At 36.1% G+C, this 20,342-nt stretch overlaps 1 protein-coding gene across 1 annotated transcript in view; it reads right to left on the bottom strand.

The window, feature by feature from the left end:
• Nucleotides 1-20,342, bottom strand: part of Gpr158 (G protein-coupled receptor 158) — a 401,208-nt gene that overhangs the window by 180,463 nt on the left and 200,403 nt on the right. The window contains exon 3 of the mRNA XM_026401197.2: nt 3,146-3,248. Within this exon, the coding sequence (XP_026256982.2) occupies nt 3,146-3,248 (103 nt within the window). The remainder of the gene's footprint in view (nt 1-3,145; nt 3,249-20,342) is intronic.

Raw genomic sequence — 20,342 nt, 5'->3', positions numbered from 1 at the left:
TCTGTTTTCTGTGACTAATTTCCTCCTGTTGCCTCTTAATTCCCAAACGTTCTTTCTTCCTCTTGCCCTTCTCAATATTTGAGATACAGTACCAATGACCAATAGGGCTTAACATTATCTTCACATGTATCATTAATGTTTGGTTACATGCATTTGTTTATATGTTTATAGATTATTGTTAAATATTCATTTATTTAACATCATCTATTGAATACTAATTATATGCCATGAACTGTGCTAGCAGTTTTCCACATGCTATCTTATATTTGGGTCTCCAATGCCTTCTTTACCTTTGGCTCCAGGGCTATATGTGGTCATTCTTCATAATTTTCTCCTCAAGAAAGTGTGAAAGTAACTGCCCATAAAATTTGCCTGGATACTATAATTAACTAAAAGACTTAAATACAGAAACATGTAATAAAGTGTAAGAATAAATTACAAACATAAAAAAGAACATTTGCATGCTCTTGGTTGATGATCCTAGTGATTTTAAGCTCATCTTCCTGTATTCTTTCTTTAGGACAAGGAATGATTAATGTTGGATTTTGATGCAAACTGACAAGCCATCAGGAAAGATATATTTAGTCAAAGAGCATTTGCTGGCTTCAAATGATAACAATAGCTAGCTTCCTACTCTGTCACTGAGTAAGGTCAGTCGTGGTTAAGCAAGAACTGAGGTCAAAGCTAAATCAAAACTACCCTCATCTTCTGAAAACTAGCCTGTTTCTCATGGCTGCAATATGTACAACTTGAGAGTTACACTTAAGCAAAAAATCAGCCTTTATTCTTAGAGAATATGTCCAGTTTTTAAAAAAAACAAAACTGACTTTTAAAATAAGGAAAAAAGTAGGAGTGTGCAAATTAAATAAAGATAAGTTGTTAAAGGTTAACCAGTTTCTCCTGGCAGTGTTATAAGCAAATGATATAGTCATTCTCTAGTTCTACAATATTTAGATGTTTTATTTCAGTCACATAGTGGGAGCTGAGAACAAATGTGGGTAAACCAAACACAAAATACCTTCACAGAACATAAGCTAAAAACCTATTCCCTTACTCCTTCAGTGTTGAATCATGTTATATCTTGACCATAAATGTGAAGAATGTCAAACTAAATCTGATATTGGCATGGTTTGGTCTATATACACAGAAAACAACCATTCAGAAAACACATAATCATGCCATTTGTGTGGTTCCTATGGCTTCATAATAAATTCCCAGAAATTTAGGAGATTAAAATGTCTATTTGTTATTTCCTAGTCCCTTGTTTCTATAACTCTGGGCATAATGTAACTGGATTCTCAGCTGAGAGTCTCACCAAGCTAGACTCAAGATTTTGGTTAGGCTGCATTCTCAAGGGGACCTCAGGGTCTTCTTCCAAGTACATTCAGGTAATTAAAACAATTTAATTTCTTGTGATTGTGGAACTGAGGTTCTTCTTTCCTTGCTGACCATCATTGAGTTTTGCTACCCTCAAGTCCCCAGCCACACAGTCCTCTCACAGTAAGAAAGCATACTTCTTCAAAGCTAATAGAAAAAAAAACCTTTTTTTCCTTCTCTCCTTCCTCCCTCCAATTCTTCCTCTCTCTCCACCTCCCTCATGAAACAATTGACTCTTATATGACACAGTGTAATCAATCATAAAAGCTACTGTACCATGGCTTCTGCTCTATAACACAACCTTCAGCAAGGAAGTGCTTATTCCATTGTACTCACAGGTCCCACCCACACTTAAAGAGAGGGGATTATGTATTGCATGTGGAAACAGAAATTGTGAAGCCATCTTAAAGTTCTGCCTACAGCCACTACTCAGACCAAAATCTAAAACATAGCAATTGAGGGAGAGATAATAATATTCTTTACCTCCACAATCTAGAAGTTAATGTAAATAGTTTAAAGACCAAGAATAGTGTTTTCTAAGAGAGAGAAATCAATCTATTAATAATCCTATATGCATTTACTAAAATTCCCAGAGGAAGACACTCAGGGCTTAGACTCAGTGTACCCTTTGAATTATGCCTAGTAGAGATGCATGTTCCTATGTATACTAATAATAGGGCTGGAAAAAATTAATGGATAACTGTATAAGAGATATGTCCCAGTTTTAGCAACCCCAAAACATAACTTCCCATGAAACCAGTCCCTTTTTACCACTAAACTCCTCTTTGTTAGTTATTATATCTAATATCTGGCTACATGCTAGTACAACAACATTCCATTTTCTATCGAAAGAATAAAATTCAATATTTAAATTATAACACTGATGTCTTCTGGATTAGTAATAAAGTAACCAGATGACCATGCTTTGATTCTTCAGTTTTTTATCCTCGCACTAGGAATGTGAATGGCCTATAAATGTGATGGAACATTTTCTCCTTTGGTTAGGTAACATTATATGGCAAAGTGATAGGGCAAGGATTCCTATGATTATAGTTTGCTCTTTGCAGGGAAGGTGAGAGTTCTTCTGGTAGCTTTGAAGAAGTAAGCAGCTACATTATGAGAAGTTCAGATGGCTAGGCCTTAATTCAACTTTCAGGGGCTAAGACATACCCCAAGCAAATATTTAATCTGAAAATTGGAACCTCAGACCTCAAGCCTACAGTTGCAAGGAACTTAATTCTTCCAACAATCTGAAAGATACTCAGAAGAGTTCCTTTCCCAGGTGACACCTTCATTTTGGCCTGGTAAGCCTGAACAGAAGATCTAGCTAACCCATGACTAGGAACCTGAAACATGAAAACTGTGGGATACAAACAACTCATGTTGCTTTAAGCTACTTACCATGTGGTAATTTTTCATGAGGTATAGAAAATTAACACATGAGCAAACGGATAAATAAATAAACTGGCAAAATTGATTTTAGGTAATCTCTGTAATAACACTTCATATAACTAAATCCCAATTGATTTTACCAATAGATACATTATTTTCAGGCTTTTAAAATGTTTTGAAAACTGAAATAAGCACCTACATTTATGGTACTCCAAAACAAATGATAAGCCAAAGGTCAAACTCTTTAAGTGATGAGAGAAAGCCAAATCATTTGGGGAACTAACATATAACTCCCACAAGGTTAAAAATAAATCTGAATAACCATGGTATATGTTATTCATGTACTTATATATGCACAAAAACAAGGGGTACTTACTCTGAAAGTTGTTCACTGAGAAGACTCGAGGATGATAGAATCCTGCTTTGCAAATGCACTGATAGGCTCCAAGTACAAATCCTAGGCCTTTAATTGGCATACACTGTGAAAAAGAAAAGATAGCAATGTAATTGATCATACTTTATTTCACAGATATCCATCATTCCAAATGCTAACAGAACTAACATATTTTCCAGACATTAAATATCTCTTTTTTGAACCTTTATTTTAGGTTTGTTTGCCAACAGACATTTTTTTTTAGAAGGAGCGTAGAAAATTGAGTTTTCTTTCCAAATATACTCCATTACAGTTGCAGTTACCATACATCTTTCACTTATTCAGTTGCCACAGAAAGAAATTACTAGACATAAGTTTTTGTTTTTAATGCAACAATATCACCTTTCTGCTTTAAGAAATATTCACAAAACACATAAGAATATTTTAAGTAATTCCATACTAAACATTTCTGTCAAAGTAAAAGTAGATAGGAAGAGAGATAGGAGACATGGAAATTGCGTTTATGAATTAAATATTAATCAAATTTAATACTTAGATCAAAATAACACATCTGATTAAATAAGTAAAATTTAAGTAGAAAATATAGAAAAGAAAAATACAGATAAATTAATGATCCCAAGGGTTTTGGGCCCAAAATCTATTTCACAGATACAAGTTCTACATTGACATAAAAGAAGAAAAAACATGATAAGCTTTTCAAATATGTCATACCAATAGACAATAGACATTTCCCCAAAATGTAATATTGTCTTCTTTCAAGAATTTCACTTAACCCAGGTAAAACTGAGCTTAGCATACTCAATTACAGAAATAAGGAATAATCACTATTAAAATATAAAGACTATGTCAGTAAAATGGGTGTTTCCAGAGTTTAATCAACATTGAATTAAAACTTCTTTCCTGATATTTCCCTGCCAAGATCCAACCCTTTTCCTTTATGCCATTATAATCTATTAAAGGAACTTAGAATATAATAGATTTAAAAGGAGGGATCCAACATGGCGGCCGGCGAGCAAGCAGCATTTTCTATACCTCCGCAGTAACAGGATTAGAGAGACACATAAATACACTTGCATGGGACCTGCTGAAGATCTTCTAACAATATTCCACGGGAAGGAGACCTGCCAATAACTAGTAAGTCTGTGTGAGGGGTCAGTTTGTCCCAGGCGACTGAATCTCGGCAACGCGGATCAGGGACACAATCCCGCCGGTCACGGCGGCGGCTGATCTGGGCCCTGCAGGGCTGAGTCTGGGATCGGCTACAGGTGATTCAGCGCTAGGATCCACACTCCTACCACCCCACGCCCCTCCAGCCGGTTCGGAGTGACGCGGATCAGGGACACAATCCCGCCGGTCACGGCGGCGGCTGATCTGGGCCCTGCAGGGCTGAGTCTGGGATCGGCTACAGGTGATTCAGCGCTAGGATCCACACTCCTACCACCCCACCCCCCTCCAGCCGGTTCGGAGTGATGCGGATCAGGGACACAATCCCGCCGGTCACGGCGGCGACTAATCTGGGCCCAGGGACACAATCCCGCCGGTCACGGCGACGGCTGATCTGGTCCCTGCAGGGCTGAGTCTGGGATCGGCCTCAGGCGGTTCAGCGCTAGGATCCACACTCCTACCACCCCACCCCCCTCCAGCCGGTTCGGAGCAAAGCGGATCAGGGACACAATCCCGCCGGTCACGGCGGCGGCTGATCTGGGCCCTGCAGGGCTGAGTCTGTGAACGGCCTCTGGCGGTTCAGAGCTAGGACCCACACTCCTACCACCCCACCCCCCTCCAGCCGGTTCAGAGCAACGCGGAGCAGGGACACAATCCCGTCATGGCGGCGGCTGATCTGGGCCCTGCAGGGCTGAGTCTGTGAACGGCCTCTGGCGGTTCAGAGCTAGGACCCACACTCCTACCACCCCACCCCCCTCCAGCCGGTTCAGAGCAACGCGGAGCAGGGACACAATCCCGCCGGTCATGGCGGCGGCTGATCTGGGCCCTGCAGGGCTGAGTCTGTGAACGGCCTCTGGCGGTTCAGAGCTAGGATCCACACTCCTGCCACCCCACCCCCCTCCAGCCAGTTCGGAGCAACGCGGAGCAGGGACACAATCCCGCCGGTCACGGCTGCGGCTGATCTGGGCCCTGCAGGGCTGAGTCTGCGAACTGCCTCTGGTGGTTCAGCGTTAGGATCCACACTCCTACCACCCCACCCCCCTCCAGCCGGTCTGGAGCAATGCGGAGCAGGGACACAATCCCGCCAGCCACGGAGGCGGCTGGACTGGGCCCCGCAGGCCTGAGTCTGTGAACGGCCTCTAGCGGTTTGGCACTAGGACTTTGGCAGCGCTTAGGGCTGAGTTTCAGCTTTGAGACAGAGGAGAGAAGCGGTCCAGTTTGGTTCCAGACACTGGTCGGACCACAGAGGAGGACAGCAGCCGCCATTTCAAAGAGATGATGTAATCATCCCCATGTTCTACTGATCACAGCTCATTCAGTTACGGAAGAGGTGATTTCAGGCTAGTAAATTTCAAAAACACAACAGTTGCACCAAGCAGAAAGAAGCGCGTGCAGTATGAAAAGACAAGGAAAGAAAGGATCACAAGCAATGCAGGTCAACTCAACTTTAGAAGAGGTAATAGCTGCAACAGATGGAATATCAGATAAAGAGTTCAGGATATATATGCTTCAGATGATCTGGAGTCTCAAGGAAGACATGAGACAGCAAAATCAGACAATGAAAGATCACATTGACAAACAAATCCAGGAAGTAAAAGATCAATTTCACAGGGAGATAGAGGTAATAAAAAACAAACAAATAGAAATACTGGAAATGCAGGAAACAATAAACCAACTTAAAAACTCAATTGAGAATACTACCAGCAGAGTGGATCACTTAGAAGATAGAACATCAGACAATGAAGACAGAGTATTTCAACTTGAAAAGAACATAGATAGCTCAGCAAGTCTACTAAGAAACCATGAGCAGAACATTCAAGAGCTATGGGATAATATCAAAAGACCAAACTTAAGAGTCATTGGGATACAGGAAGGCACAGAGCTCCAAACCAAAGGATTAAGTAATCTATTCAGTGAAATAATACAAGAAAACTTCCCAGACATGAAGAATGTGACAGAATCCCAAATCATAGAAGCCTACAGGACGCCGATGGTGCAAAATCATAAGAGATCCACACCTAGACACATTATAATGAAGATGTCCAACATACAGAATAAGGAGAGAATTTTAAAAGCTGCAAGAGAAAGAAAGCAGATTACATTTAGGGGTAAACCAATCAGGATAACAGCTGATCTCTCAACACAGACTCTGAAAGCTAGAAGATCCTGGAATAACATATTTCAAACACTGAAAGAAAATGGGTTCCAACCAAGAATCGTGTATCCGGCGAAATTAAGCTTCAGGATAGAAGATGAATTTAAAACCTTCCATGATAAACAAAAGTTAAAAGAATTCGCAGCTAGAAAACCATCTCTTCAAAAAATCCTTGGCAAAACATTACAGGAAGAAGAAATGGAAAATAACATTGAAAACCAACAATGGGAGGTAGGACAGTAAAGGGGGGAAAGTAGTCAAAGAGGATAACAAATCAGGTTTAGTAACATCAATAAACAAATATGGCTGGAAGAACAAATCATATCTCAATAATAACCTTAAATGTTAATGGATTAAACTCACCAATTAAGAGACACAGGCTAGTAGAATGGATCACAAAACAAGACCCAACAATATGCTGCCTACAGGAGACGCATCTGATAGGAAAAGATATTCATAGACTGAAGGTGAAAGGGTGGGAAAAATCATACCACTCATATGGACTGCGGAAACAAGCAGGAGTGTCCATACTCATATCTAATAAAATAGATTTCAAGCCAAAGTTAATCAAAAGGGATAAAGAAGGACACTTCATACTGCTCAAGGGAACCATACACCAACAAGACATAACAATCATAAATATATATGCCCCAAACAACGGTGCTGCTATGTTCATCAAGCAAACGCTTCTCAAGTTCAAGAGTCTAATAGACCACCATACAATAATCATGGGAGACTTTAATACACCTCTCTCACCACTGGACAGATCTTCCAAACAAAAGTTAAATAAGGAAACTATAGAACTCAATAACATAATTAATAACCTAGACTTAATTGACATATATAGACTATACCACCCAACATCAAGTAATTACACTTTTTTCTCAGCAGCACATGGAACCTTCTCAAAAATAGACCATATATTATGTCACAGGGCAACTCTTAGACAATACAAAGGGGTAGAGATAATACCATGCATCTTATCTGATCATAATGGAATGAAACTGAAAATCAATGATAAAAGAAGGAAGGAAAAATCAAGCATCACCTGGAGAATGAACAATAGGTTGCTTAATGATCAATGGGTTCTAGAAGACATTAAGGAGGAAATTAAAAAATTCCTAGAGTCAAATGAAAACACAGACACAACATATCGGAATCTATGGGACACATTGAAAGCAGTTCTAAGAGGAAAATTCATTGCTTGGAGTTCATTCCTCAAAAAAAGAAAAAACCAACAAATAAATAATCTCATACTTCATCTCAAAATCCTAGAAAAAGAAGAGCAAAACAACAGCAAAAGAAGTAGAAGGCAAGAAATAATTAAAATCAGAGCTGAAATTAATGAAATTGAAACAAAAGAAACAATTGAAAAAAATCGACAAAACTAAAAGTTGGTTTTTTGAAAAAATAAATAAAATTGACAGACCCTTAGCCATGCTAACGAAGAGAAGAAGAGAGAGAACCCAAATTACTAGCATACGGGATGAAAAAGGCAATATCACAACAGACAATTCAGAAATACAGATGATAATCAGAAATTATTTTGAATCCTTATACTCCAATAAAATAGAAGATAGTGAAGGCATAGATAAATTCCTTAAGTCTTACGATCTGCCCAGATTGAGTCAGGAGGACATAGACAACCTAAACAGACCAATAACAATAGAGGAAATAGAAGAAACCATCAAAAGACTACCAACTAAGAAAAGCCCAGGACCGGATGGGTATACAGCAGAGTTTTACAAAACCTTTAAAGAGGAACTAACACCAATACTTTTCAAGCTATTTCAGGAAATAGAAAAAGAGGGAGAACTTCCAAATTCGTTCTACGAGGCCAACATCACCCTGATTCCGAAACCAGACAAAGACACTTCAAAGAAAGAAAACTACAGACCAATATCTCTAATGAACCTTGATGCAAAAATCCTCAATAAAATTCTGGCGAATCGGATTCAAATACATATCAAAAAAATTATACACCATGATCAAGTAGGATTCATCCCTGGTATGCAAGGTTGGTTCAATATACGGAAATCAATAAATGTTATCCACCACATCAATAGACTTAAAAATAAGAACCATATGATCATCTCGATAGATGCAGAAAAAGCTTTCGACAAAGTACAGCATCCCTTTATGTTCAAAACTCTAGAAAAATTAGGGATAACTGGATCATACCTCAACATTGTAAAAGCAATCTATGATAAGCCACAGGCCAGCATCATTCTGAATGGAGAAAAATTGAAGGCATTCCCTCTAAGATCTGGTACAAGACAGGGATGCCCTCTCTCACCACTTCTGTTCAACATAGTCCTCGAAACACTTGCCAGAGCAATTAGGCAGACGAAAGAAATTAAAGGCATAAAAATAGGAAAAGAAGAACTTAAATTATCACTATTTGCAGATGATATGATTCTATACCTAGCAGACCCAAAAGGGTCTACAAAGAAGCTATTAGAGCTAATAAATGAATTCAGCAAAGTGGCAGGATATAAGATCAACACGCATAAATCAAAGGCATTCCTGTATATCAGCGACAAATCCTCTGAAACGGAAATGAGGACAACTATTCCATTCACAATATCCCCCAAAAAAATAAAATACTTGGGAATCAACCTAACAAAAGAGGTGAAAGATTTATACAATGAAAATTACAGAACCCTAAAGAAAGACATAGAAGAAGACCTTAGAAGATAGAAAAATATACCCTGCTCATGGATAGGCAGAACTAACATCATCAAAATGGCGATATTACCAAAAGTCCTATATAAGTTCAATGCAATGCCAATCAAAATCCCAACAGCATATCTTGTAGAAATCGATAAAAGAATCATGAAATTCATATGGAATAATAAAAGACCCAGAATAGCAAAAACAATACTAAGCAGGAAGTGTGAATCAGGCGGTATAGCGATACCAGACTTCAAACTATACTACAGAGCAATAGTTACAAAAACAGCATGGTACTGGTACCAAAACAGGCGGGTGGACCAATGGTACAGAATAGAGGACACAGTAACCAATCCACAAAACTACAACTATATTATTTTTGATAAAGGGGCTAAAAGCATGCAATGGAGGAAGGATAGCATCTTCAACAAATGGTGCTGGGAAAACTGGAAATCCATTTGCACCAAAATGAATCTGAATCCCTATCTCTCGCCGTGCACAAAAGTTAACTCAAAATGGATCAAGGAGCTTGATATTAAATCAGAGACATGGCATCTGTCCTCAATAGGACACCCATAGCGCTAGAGTTAACAAATAGAATCAACAAATGGGACTCACTCAAACTAAAAAGTTTTTTCTCAGCAAAAGAAACAATAAGAGAGATAAACAGGGAGCCTACATCCTGGGAACAAATCTTTACTCCACACACTTCAGATAGAGCCCTAATAACCAGAATATACAAAGAACTCAAAAAATTAGACAATAAGATAACAAATAACCCAATCAATAAATGGGCAAAGGACCTGAACAGACACTTCTCAGAGGAGGACATACAATCAATCAATAAGTACATGAAAAAATGCTCACCATCGCTAGCAGTCAGAGAAATGCAAATCAAAACTACCCTAAGATACCATCTCACTCCAGTAAGACTGGCAGCCATTAGGAAGTCAAACAACAATAAGTGCTGGAGAGGATGCGGGGAAAAGGGCACTCTTGTTCATTGCTGGTGGGACTGCAAATTGGTGCAGCCAATTTGGAAAGCAGTATGGAGATTTCTTGGAAAGCTGGGAATGGAACCACCATTTGACCCAGCTATTCCCCTTCTCGGTCTATTCCCTAAAGCCCTAACAAGAGCATGCTACAGGGACACTGCTACATCGATGTTCATAGCAGCTCAATTCACAATAGCAAGACTGTGGAACCAGCCTAGATGCCCTTCAATAGATGAATGGATAAAAAAAATGTGGCATTTATATACTAAGGAGTATTACTCTGCATTAAAAAATGACAAATTCATAGAATTTGGAGGGAAATGGATGGCATTAGAGCAGATTATGCTAAGTGAAGCTAGTCAATCTTTAAAAAACAAATACCAAATGACTCCTTTGATATAAGGGGAGTAAACAAGGACAGGGTAGGGATGAAGAGCTTGAGAAGAAGATTTACATTAAATAGGGATGAGAGGTGGGAGGGAAAGGGAGTGAGAAGGGAAATTGCATGGAAATGGAAGGTGATCCTCAGGGTTATACAAAATGTCATATAAGAGGAAAGGAGGGGCAAGACAAGATAATACAAATGGAAGAAATGATTTACAGTAGAAGGGGTAGAGAGAGAAAAGGGGAGGGGAGGGGAGGGGAGGGGAGGGGGGATAGTAGAGAATAGGACAGACAGCAGAATACATCAGACACTAGAAAGGCAATATGTCAATCAATGGAAGGGAAACTGATGTGATACAGCAATTTGTATACGGGGTAAAAGCGGGAGTTCATAATCCACGTGAATCAACCGTGTAATATGATGTATTAAGAACTATGTAATGTTATGAACGACCAATAAAAAAAAAAAAGATTTAAAAGTTATAAGATAGTCTCGATACAGAGGCTCTTGAGAGAAATATTTAAATAAATTTTTTCTTATACTTGAACATTGTGTTTTCTTTCTTAATTTTTTTATTTTTTAACTACACGACAGCAGTGATACTTTACAATTCTTATTACACATATAGGGCACAATTTTTCATAGCTCTGTATATAAAGTATGTTCATACCAATTTAAGCCTTTATACACGTACATGTTTTTTTGCATTACAATTCTTAATACACATATATACCACAATTTTTGTATCTTTGTATATAAAGTATGTTGACTGACCCAATTCAGGTCTTCATACATGTACTTTGTATAATGACATCCATCACATTCCACCATCCTTGCTAATCCACTGCCCCCTCCCTTTCCCTCCCAACCCTCTTCCCTATCTAGAATTCATCTGTTCCTCCTATGCTCTCCCTCCCTACTCCACTTCAACCTCCTTATATCAAGTCCACTTCAACCTCCTTATATCACTTCAACCTCCTTATATCAAGTCAACCTCCTTATATCAGAGAAAACATTTCGCATTTGTTTTTTGGGGGATTGGCTGAATTCACTTAGCATTATCTTCTCCAATGCCATCCATTTACCTACAAGTGCCATGGTTTTGTTCTTTTTTAATGCTGAGTAAAATTCCATTGTGTATATATGCCACATTTTTTTATCCATTCATCCAATGAAGGACATCTAGGTTAGCTCCACAGTTTAGCTATTGTGAATTATGCTGCTATAAACACTGATGTGGCTGTGTCCCTGTGGTATGCTGTTTTTAAGTCCTTTGGGTATAGTCTGAGGAAAGGAATAGCTGAGTCAAATGGTGATTCCATTCCCAGATTTCCAAGGAATCTCCAAACTGCTTTCCAAATTGGCTGCACCAATTTGCAGTCCCACCAACAATGTATGAGTGCACCTTTTTCCCCACATCCTCGCCAACACTTGTTGTTTGTCTCCAGCCATTCTGACTGGAGTGAAATGATATCTTAAGTGTGGTTTTGATTTGCATTTCTCTGATTGCTAGAGAGATGAGCATTTTTTCATATATTTGTTGATTGATTGTATATCCTCTTCTGAGAAGTGTCTGTTAAGGTCCTTGGCCCATTTATTGATTGGGTTATTGTTTTTGCGGTGTTTAACTTTTTGAGTTCTTTATATACCCTAGAGATTAGTGCTCTATCTGATGTGTGAGGAGTAAAAATTTGCTCACAGGATGTAGGCTCTCTGTTCACCTCACAGATTGTTTCTTTTGATGAAAAGAAACTTTTTAGTTTGAGTCTATCCCATTTATTGATTCTTGGTTTTAATTCTTGCGCTATAGGAGTCTTATTAAGGAAGTTGGGGCCTAATCTCACATGATGAAGATTAGGGCCTACTTTTTCTTCTATTAGATGCAGAGTCTCTGGTTTAATTCCTAGGTACTTGATCCATTTTTGAGTTAAGTTTTATGCATGGTGAGAGAGAAGGGTTTAATTTCATTTTGTTGCATATGGATTTCCAGTTTTTCCAGCACCATTTGTTGAGATGCTATCTTTTCTCCTGTGCATGTTTTTGGCACCTTTGTCTAATATTATATAACTGAAATTTTGTGGGTTAATTTAAATAATAATTTCATAATGTAAGCTCAAATGATAAGCATTCAGGTTAATATTACATATCATGAAAACTCCAGCAAATAAAAAAATTTTATACAAGGTAACTAGTTAATCCTTATTCTAAAATCAGAAGTGCAGCAAGAAATCTTGGAAAAAATAACTTTCTAAAGGACCTTCTTGAATAACTTATTTCATGAATACTGTTTTTTAACCCAATACAGACTTATATTCAATTATATCTTATATTTAGAAACATGGTTCTTGCCAGAGCAAAATGAAATGGCAGATGAGTACCTGTCAATTCAACTAACTTAGCAAATATTTACAAAACAATTGCTGTGTACCTAGAGCATTCCTGCACAACCTAATTGAAATACAGCATATTCTGTTTATAAAGATCAAGGTATACAAGAGGTCAAATCATATTTCTGAACTAAAAAAAAAAAATAAAATGGCAGAGAAAATTTACAACATTTACTTTGGATAAGTACTAATATTATGGAAAAGCATATTATTTGTAGTCAGTCAGAAAAGGTAGATTTGAGTTCTGACTTTATCACTTTCTAAAGATGTAAATTTAGGAATTCAGGCTTGTTCTCTTTAATCTCTATGAGACTTGTTTTTTTAATTTGTAAGAACTTCTTTAGTCAGAGTCAAATATAGTTTGAAAGTAAAGCTATCAAGATGTCCTAGGGTAGAAGAGGAATAGAAAAACAAAGGATGACACCAAGGTTTTTACCCAGTACAATCATAAGAATGGAGTTAACATAAACTGATCTGTGAAAGACTGCAAGTGGTATAGACTGGGGTAAAAATCAGAAGTTCAGTGTTGAAAATATTAAGTGTGAAGGTGTCTATTTGAAATTTAATTCTAATCTCAGATATGGAGCTTGATAAACTGATATGATGTTTAGGCTGTATAATTTGGAAATCATTTGCATAAAATTGATAGATAAAACTGACATACTACAGGAAGTGAAGGAAATAGGACCAAAGATAGGAGATAAATCCACCTGTGACATTGGTCAATTCTCAGGTTACCCAAGTTTAATTCATCTGATTGGGCTAATGAGTTGTGTATCTCCAACCATCCTCATCACTCCATGTATATCCCTCCTGAAGTTCCTTTCTAGGTCAAAGAAAACAATACTCCCCAATAGAGGTGGGCCATTCCATAGTCAAAGGTACACAAGTAGCTGTGCTTCTCTATGAGAAGTATATCCAGGTATACTAAGAGTTACTAAGGATACATTAGAGTACATTAAATATTTTGCTTCACTGGAATTTGGAGGTTAATATGCTTTCATTAAAATTGCACTAATTTCCTCATGATATGAGTCAACACAACAAAGTGACTCAATAAGGAATTTTAAATGTTTAGGGAAAATTGACAGTTTATTGAAATTTAAACTGATTCTAGAACTGACATAAAACTGAAGGTTAAAAAACAATATAGTTGATTTGGCAACATTGCCAAATAAAAAGTCCCTTGAAGTTTAAAAAGAAACTTTCCTAATTTTATTATGGAAAACAGCAAAATAGATATTCATTACCTTGAACTTTTTGTTTTAATCCCTTTTTTCCCACAGTGCTGGGGACTACACAGGCTACACAAGCACTCCACCACTGAGCTACACTCACAGTCTTGTTTCATTCTTAAAATTATCTTAATCTCAAAGGAAAGAAAAAACTCTCAGTCAGTTAAAATCAATAAAAGTGAATCGTCCTTCTATTGTACTCCCTCTGCCTCTAAGATGGTGGGGTCTTCATGGAACCTGATGTCCTGTTGCTTACATACAGTTGCTGGAATAGAAATTGACCTTGGGCTTATTCTTCTACTAAGGATTATAAATTTGGAATCAACTTTCTATGCTTTCTATCTATAACCCCCATTCCTTACCTATCAAATCCCTATCACCTCCCAACCAAAATTATACATTTTCAAGATTAGGAAATTAATATAGTCAATATAGCCTTTAAAAATCTCTATAAATATAGTGAATGCTCAATTGTTTCCCCTTTTGGGACTTATTTTTATAATTTTTTTCCTTTTTGGATTTATAATATAAACAGAGATCCACAGTTAATACAAAAACTTCAGAATTTTATTCTAACATTCATTTAAGATTTTTAAATATTAATTATATTAATTGTAGGCATTAAAGTGTAAAAATAAAAGTCAAAGGAAGCAGAGATGGAAAAGCAGCACTTCTTTCTCCACAGGGGTAGCTATTATGTAAGTGGCCTTTGATAAACATTGAAATTTCTATATTAAGAGTTATTGTACCCCCATGAGTGAAGAAGATGCATACAATATAAGACACCCTCTTTAATAAGTCTTACCAAGCCATATGCAGAGATTTACTATAGAGAATTCTGGAGAGTCCACCACCAAATTCAGGTTTCTAGGAGTAGACTAGATCGAAATGAATAAGAGATGATGGTCAAGAGATCAGAGTAACATGTATAAATTCCCAGAAAAATATAACTTACCAATATTCAATCATATAAAAATGAAAAATCTGAATAGTCCTATAACTAGTAAAGAGATTGAATCAGTAATCAAAAACCTCCCAACCAAAAAAGTTCACAGAACAAGATGATTTCACTACAGAATTCTATAAAACATTTAAAGAATAAATATAAATTTGTTGTTTCTATTACACTAACAAAGAAAATTCTGAAAGGAAATCTTTAAAGCAATCCCATTTATAATAACCTCAAAAGAATAAAATAATTATAAATAAAATTAGCAAAGAAGGTAAAGAATTATAAACTGAAAACTATAAAAAATTGCTCTGTGATCAAAAGAGTATAGGATTGGCACAAAGATAAATATATAGTCCAGTGGAATAAAATAGAAGTTAAAAAAAAACTTCTCACATATAATGTGATCTTTGGCAAGACCATGCAATGGAGACAGGACAGTCTCTTCAACAAATGGTACTGGGAAAACTGGATACTTACAAGCAAACGAATGAAGTTGAACTTTTACCTAATGCCATATTAAAAAAAAAAACTTAACTCAAAATTAAAAGAAAACTGGGTAAATGGCAGAAAGAGCAATAGAGGGAAGAGAGCAGGTGGAAGGGAGAGAGAAGAAGAAGGAGAGGTTCTGGGTCTGAATTAGAATAAAATATATTCCATGTTTGTATAACTATGTTAAAATAAATTCCACTGTCATATATAACTAAAAACAACCAATAAAAAAGTAGACCTAAACAAAAGAACTAAAGCCACAAACTTCTGGAAGAAAACTACAGGAAAAGCTTCATGATATTAGATTTGGGAATGAGTATATGTATATGTATGTGTGTATGTGTGTGTATGTGTATATATACAGTCCAAAAAAAAAAACCCCAAAATAGACAACACGACTACATCAAACTCAAAAACTTCTGTGCAAAGAAAACAATAAATAGAATGAAAAGGCAACCTACAGAATGACAAAATATTTGCAAGCCATCTATATGATAACAAATATCTGAAAGACATTTAAAAAACTACAACTCGGTATTAAAAAATTAAATAATACAAACCCACAATTCAGTTAAAAAATGGGCAAAAGACTTAGGAATTTCTACAAAGAAGATAAACAAGTGGCCAACAAGCAGATGAAAAGATGTCTAACATCACCAATCATAAGAGAAATGCAAATCAAAATTACAAAGTATCACTTCACATTGATCAGAAATGCCACTATCAAAAAAATAAATGTTTTTGAAGATGTGGATAAATTGGAACCTTTGTAAACTCTTGGTAGGAACATAAAATACAGTTACCACTATGGAAAACAGTAAAAAGGTTCCTTTCAATATTAAAAATAGAATTATCTTTGCAATACCACTTCTGGTTATAGACCCAAAATAATTGAAATAGAATCTTGAAGAGGTGTTTGCCAACCTATGCTCACAGAAATACTACTCACAATATCCATCAATAGGTGAACAGATAAACAAAATACAGTACATAGAAACAATGAAATATTATTCAGGTTTTAAAGGAAGGCAATCCTATAATTTTCTACAATATGGAGGAAACTTGAGGACATTATGCTAAGTTAAATAAGCCTGTCATGAAAAAGACAAATACTGTCTGATTCCACTTATATGTATATCTAAAGTAAACTCATCAATAGAAAACTTTAAAAAAAAAAAAGTGGTTACCAGGGACCAAGAGGAAAGGAAATGAGGAGGTTTTCAATGGTTATAGAGCTTCAATTTTGTAAGATGAAAAATATCTAGAGTTTTGTTATACAATATTGTGAACATAGTTAATGCCAATTACTATACACTTGAATAGATTAAGATTATGTGCTTTTTACAACAATTAAACATTTAAAAGAATAGTTTAGAACAAAATGGGCCTTTCCCTCAAGCATGTATATGTAATCATTAAGTTCATATTGTAGTTGGCTGATATAACTCACCTCACATATTATAAACTGCCAACTCTTGGTTCTTAACAAAATTGCAGAGCAAAACCTGGCCAGCCTGTCATTCATGAAGATTTTTGCATGGATATACTACTGAGAAAGGGAATAGCTTAATAAAAAAGATATATATAGGGGAAGTAATGTTTAGCATTTAACATAAATAATACTTGTGCCTAAAAAATCACAAACTAATTTGTAGTAAAAGGAGAAGATAAAAATGCAAATACAGTAAAATTTACATAATTAAAAATCCTCCAGAAATGGACCTTAAATGTGTTTTTTTCTTAATGTTTTGTTTTGGTATCTTCCTAAAATATAAACCATTTTCCTGATTCTCTGAACTGAACACTATGCATAAAACTATTACTTTGAATAGGTAGTGAATTATGCTGAAACACACAATGCCCCCTGGGAGCTACAGAAGATTTACATCTATTTTCTTATACACTAACTAGCCCAGACTGTTGTACTTTTGCGGTTCTTATGCTGCTTTATTGCTTTTTCCCTCTTTATTTTGAGCTACTGCCATATATGAATCCTAAAACATGGATTTTACCTCTGTAAGTGCATTTCCCCTGCTTTTACTAAAAAAAAAAAAAAAAAAAAAAAAGATTAGGGGTTGAGAGGCCTGGTCCTATTCCATTCCCCATACACACTGGCCTCAAACTTGTAATCCTCCCACCTTAACTTTCAGAGTAGCTGGGATTACAGGCATGTAAGCAAAGGTTATTAATTTAAATTCATATATATGAGATGTAATTTAAGGAATATAATTATGCCATAAACCTGTTACAAGATGGGGTAGAGAGAGAAGATGTGAGGGAAGGGGAGGGGGGATAGTAGGGGATAGGAAAGGTAGCAGAATACAACAATTACTAATAGGGCATTATGTAAAATTGTGGATGTGTAACCGACGTGATTCTGCAATCTGCATTTGGGGTAAAATTGGGAGTTCATAACCCACTTCAATCTAATGTATGAAATATGATATGTCAAGAGCTTTGTAATGTTGTGAACAACCAATAAAAAAAATAAAAAATAAAAAATAAACCTGTTACAAATTGTTACAAAAAAAAAAAAACTTCCTTCCAAGTACAGATTTCTCCAACTTAGCAGTTAGAAAATGAATTTTCCTTTTGAGGCATAAAAGTAGAGTGTTTCTTTACCTGAATTTCCTGGAAATAGAACCCCTCTGAGTCTCAGGTGAAACATGAGACCTCTTTGCAAATGCATAGTCACAAACCAAATCAATCAGCACAGCAAATAATGCCTTGGCTCTGCTTTGATAGAAGACTTATCTAACTTCACAAAATTTCCCATTATATTGGATTTACTGAACCTTATTCTTAAAGCAGATGGCAATACCACAGAAGCATGAATAAAGATAAAAAGCTTGACACCGGCAAGATGAAATACTTACAAAATTTTCTACATTTCAACAGCAGCAGCTTTTATTTGTTTTTAGTCTTTTGTTAACTTCTGAAGAAATATTGTAAAATATTGAATCTGCCAATTTGGGAATGGGTTTGAGGGGAATTGTTACTAAAAAGATCAATTATTATTAACATCCAGTGGCTTCCTACAACTATTGGCAAACTTATTAGAGCAAAAGGAAAACACTCAAACAGAAAAAAATCTAAAAGGCCTTCAGGCAATGTTAAGGCACACATCACACACATATTTCATCAAACCATCTTCCAGCAAAACAAGTACTCATGAATAACAAATAACACAGTATTTCACCAGGGAAGAAAGGACTACATTTTATCTTTATTATTCAGAAGCTGCCAAAACCCAGTTTAAAAGGTGTGATCAAGTTGGAGGGCAGAGAAAATATTTTCTTTTTTGATATAGTTCAACTTAAAAAAGAAACTGTTTTCTCTTATTCATTTTTTAAACGTCCCTGTTACAGTCAGTGGAGCCAGCTATCACAAAATAGGGCTCAAGGACAACAACAGAGCATCTGGCACAGACATTACAAGCCTGCAAACTTCACCCTTATTGATGCAGCAAGATGTTTTGAGGGGGATGAAACTGACTCAGGAAAATGTCAAAATTGCATATCACAGTGAGGAAGCCCAGTTTTTTAGACCCTCCCACAGAAAAATTGTCCCAGAGGTTCAATAGATGGAAATTTTTGATATATTTAATATTTTGTAAAAATGAAACACAACCCTCCACTAAAGTATAAACTTACCATGATTCATCTATGTTCTACCTTGGACACCTCATATTCCCTTTGGTTGTTATTTCATAAATACTGGGGACACCCGTGCATTCTTGACTTAATTTAGCTTTTGCCTATAGAACTCCATTGTACAACATTTGTTATGAAAACAAAGAACAAATTTATGGTCTGGTTCTCAGAGAGCATGCAATCTTTAAGCACAACAGCAAAATCAGAGCTATTCTGACTGTACTCCACCCTATTCATAACTAAAGCTTCAGGTAGACTAAGCAGTCAGTCTTTAAATACTTTTCCAGAATAAATTGTTTTTAAAATATAAAATGCTACAACTTACAATAATCTTCTACACATCATTCAGAGTGGCCTTATTTTTCTTTTTTACTTACTCTTAATTCCATGTAGACTACATGAAAAAGTTCTTATTATGAAAGTTCAAGTAATAAAGTTTAAGTCTCTGGTACACACATATTGAAAAATGATTTGGTAGTGGTTATACAGTTAAAATAAGTATGTCTTATAACCATGCAACTGCACTCTAAAACAGTCACAATGTCTGTTAACTGAAAAACCATATCAAATTATAACATAATTTAAAATGAGAAAATAAATATACTATAGTTTAGGCATTAAATTTAGGTGAATCCATGGAAACATCAAGAAAAAATGCAAACTGTCTAATAATACAATTGATTTCAGTTTCATAATGCTCAACAATATGTAAAGCTTTTACATATACATATATGTATATACATATATAAAAATATGGGAAAATATAAAGAATGAAAATAACCAACATACCATTCAGGGTAATGATTACCTTTTGGTTGGGAGACATAGGGGAAGTGTGAGGGTAAAATACTTATAACAGTCTATTTCTTAAGTTGCATAGTAGGTACTATCTTCTTGGGCAATGTCCCTAAGTCCCAGCACAATGCCTAGTATTTAATATGCAAAGTTAGGAAGAAGAAAGGAAACTAAGTTTAGTTTCTGGCTAGGATACAAAAGATTTCAGCAAGTTGAGTTTTCCACAAAAGAGTGAGAAAAAAGAAGGAAAGAAGGAAGGGAGGGAGGGAGGGAGGAACAAAATAAATGAAACCTAT

Source organism: Urocitellus parryii, chromosome 9 (assembly GCF_045843805.1).
Source record: "Urocitellus parryii isolate mUroPar1 chromosome 9, mUroPar1.hap1, whole genome shotgun sequence".
NCBI classification, from domain to species: Eukaryota; Metazoa; Chordata; class Mammalia; order Rodentia; family Sciuridae; genus Urocitellus; species Urocitellus parryii.
The sequence above is the reverse complement of the archived record's forward strand: the minus strand, read 5'-3'. Positions and strand labels throughout refer to the sequence as shown.